The sequence below is a fragment of the Vollenhovia emeryi genome, unplaced genomic scaffold, assembly GCF_000949405.1.
Source record: "Vollenhovia emeryi isolate VEMERY1.0 unplaced genomic scaffold, V.emery_V1.0 DF939655.1, whole genome shotgun sequence".
NCBI lineage: Eukaryota > Metazoa > Arthropoda > Insecta > Hymenoptera > Formicidae > Vollenhovia > Vollenhovia emeryi.
This window is the reverse complement of record NW_011966711.1, coordinates 23,762-26,249: the sequence shown is the minus strand read 5'-3', so window position 1 is coordinate 26,249 and position 2,488 is coordinate 23,762. Positions and strand designations below refer to the sequence as shown.

The following is a 2,488-nucleotide window of genomic DNA, read 5'->3' as shown; positions in this document are numbered from 1 at the left end:
GTGTGTGCGTGTGTGCGTGTGTGCGTGTGTGCGTGTGTGCGTGTGTGCGTGTGTGCGTGTGTGTGTGTGTGTGTGTGTACGCATTCGAATGTTCGTCTGTGGTTGCACTAACATCCGTAAATTTTGAGATATCGGGCTAATTTTTTTTTAAACGCCGAGAATCACTAAAGGAAGGTTGGTATTGATTTTTGCGATATCGGTAAACGGGTTTCTTTTTGAAAAAATCTTGAAATTTTTTAGAAATGTCCGTGGTTGCTCTAACTTTTGCAAATTTTGATATATCGGGCTATTTCTAATTCTATTATTCTTTCCAGTCTTTTCTACCCCTATTTCATATAATTTATTAATATTCGGTTGATTAGTTCTTGAGTTATTGTACGAAATAATTCGCTTCCTCGCGTGCGAGATACTTATGGATCTCGCGGCGTGATCGTGGAAATTGGCTTCCACTAATTTAATTTCTGTTAGCAACACTTTATTTCACGTGAATACAACAGAGAGATAGAACCGGCGACATTCGTGGTTGGTGTCGAACTGCAGGATCGTGCGCGTCGCTGACGCAAGAGGGGAACAACGGAAAAACAAGTGAAAAAATGGGGGGTGAGGGCCCAGCGGCCGTTGCCGTGCGAGCGCGGAAATAAACGAAGACGCGCGGACGCCTGCAGGTTTGGCGCGAATATTTAAGGCAATCTCGCTCGTGCGATGCGTGAATCGTACACTGCCCGCCTTGAAAGACCGCCATAAATACAAGAACAGTCATGCAGATCTGTACTCCTAATGAGTCAGGACGGGAGAGCGAGTAATTATAATCTGAGGTAAATCGTGGATCCACCGTCATGACGTAAATATTGATTAGAACGCAATGAAAGAGATATAACGAAGACTTAGAAATTAATGAAGTTAATAAACTTAGAACTAAGCGCATGTGACATAAAGAAAGTATAATGAATAGAGACGCAACTAATCTAAATAGAGACTCAACTAATCTAAATATAGTAAATAAAATCGTATGTTTCGCGTGAGCAATTAGCTCTCTATTGGTAGAATGCACAGCTTAGACAAGGGACGCATTAGTAAACCATTGGAGGTTTTCACGGTAGCCGATCTAGTCACACCATCGCCGCCGGTGTGCAGATCTTGAATTCGGCCCGTCTTCCATAAAAGAGGGGCTAACCCTTGTTGCTTGATTAACACGAGTTGACCTGCCTGCAACTGAGCACCCTTGCTAGACATCCACTTTGACTTTTGCTGCAATTGAGACAAATATTCAATGCTCCAGCGCTTCCAAAAATTTTGACGCAGTAACTCCACCCGTTACCATCTACTGAGACAATTCTCGTTTACGTCGGTGATGTCTAGACGAGGAAAACTGTTCAATTCCTCGCCGATCAGGAAATGCCCTGGTGTTAAGCAATTAATGTCGTTGGGGTCCGCTGATAGCGGCGTTATTGGTCGCGGGTTTAATATTGCCTCAATCTCACATAACAATGTTAGCATTTCTTCGTAGGACAGGTGTGCGTTGCCTATGATACGATACATGTGATGCTTCGCCGATTTGACGGCCGCCTCCCAAAGCCCACCGAAATGCGGGGCATTGGGAGGAATAAATTCCCAGGAAATATGCGATTCCAACAGGAATTTTCTAATGTCCGACTGAACGTCGTCCTGCGAGAGAAACTGATGTATCTCTTTTAGTTCGCGAGCTGCGCCAACGAAGGCGGTGCCGTTGTCGGAGTAGAGGGTTATGGCCTTTCCGCGTCGGGACAGAAATCGCTTGAGAGCGCCGAGGAAGGAGTCCGTGGTTAGATCTCCAACGAGCTCGAGATGCACCGCCTTGGTCGCGAAACATACAAACACGGCTATATAAGTTTTAATATTTTGAGCGTTGCGCCTTTTGCCTTCGCGGATAAAAATTGGACCGGCGTAATTAACACCGGCGTAAGAAAATGGTCTCGAGGGCCTGACTCTATTTGCCGGGAGATCCCCCATTATTGCCTCCGACGAGGCTGGCTTGACCTTAAAGCAGGGTATGCACTTTCGAATTATGTGACGAGTGACCGATCTTAATGACAGGGGCCAGAAGCGCTGTCGAACGGCAGCGATTTTTTTTTTCGTAGGGAAATCCTTTATGGATACCCGGGCCCCCCATGGGAAGGGAGTTTACAAGTGGCCCGGGTTATGTGGGACTGCCCTCCTAGTGTCGATCGGAGTGCGCCCGGCAGACACGCCGGGCGCGTCGCCTACCCACTAAAACCCTACGGTGGTCTGCGCGGTGCTTTTTACTTGGGGGCGGCCGGGAATTGACGGAGTCATTACATCTGCACCGCCCCCCGCACCCGGCCCGCCGTTGATTTGGCGGGCCTTCGCGCTCGTCCTCCCCCGCTCTTTCCTCTTCTTCTCCACCCCTTTGAGTCGCCTCTTACGACAGGCAGGGGCTACACCGGGCCTATTCGCTAGCGGGACCCGGACGCGAGCGGGGGGGGGGGGG

At 48.5% G+C, this 2,488-nt stretch overlaps 1 protein-coding gene across 1 annotated transcript; it reads right to left on the bottom strand.

Moving 5' to 3' along the window:
- Positions 1–1,026: 1,026 nt before the first annotated feature.
- Positions 1,027–1,989, bottom strand: LOC105557008. Its single transcript, XM_012004132.1, has 2 exons — positions 1,345–1,989; positions 1,027–1,248 (listed from the first exon to the last, which is right to left on the bottom strand). Exons 1-2 carry the CDS (start codon positions 1,987–1,989, stop codon positions 1,027–1,029), a joined length of 867 nt encoding a protein of 288 aa, XP_011859522.1.
- Between the last annotated feature and the right edge of the window lie 499 nt (positions 1,990–2,488).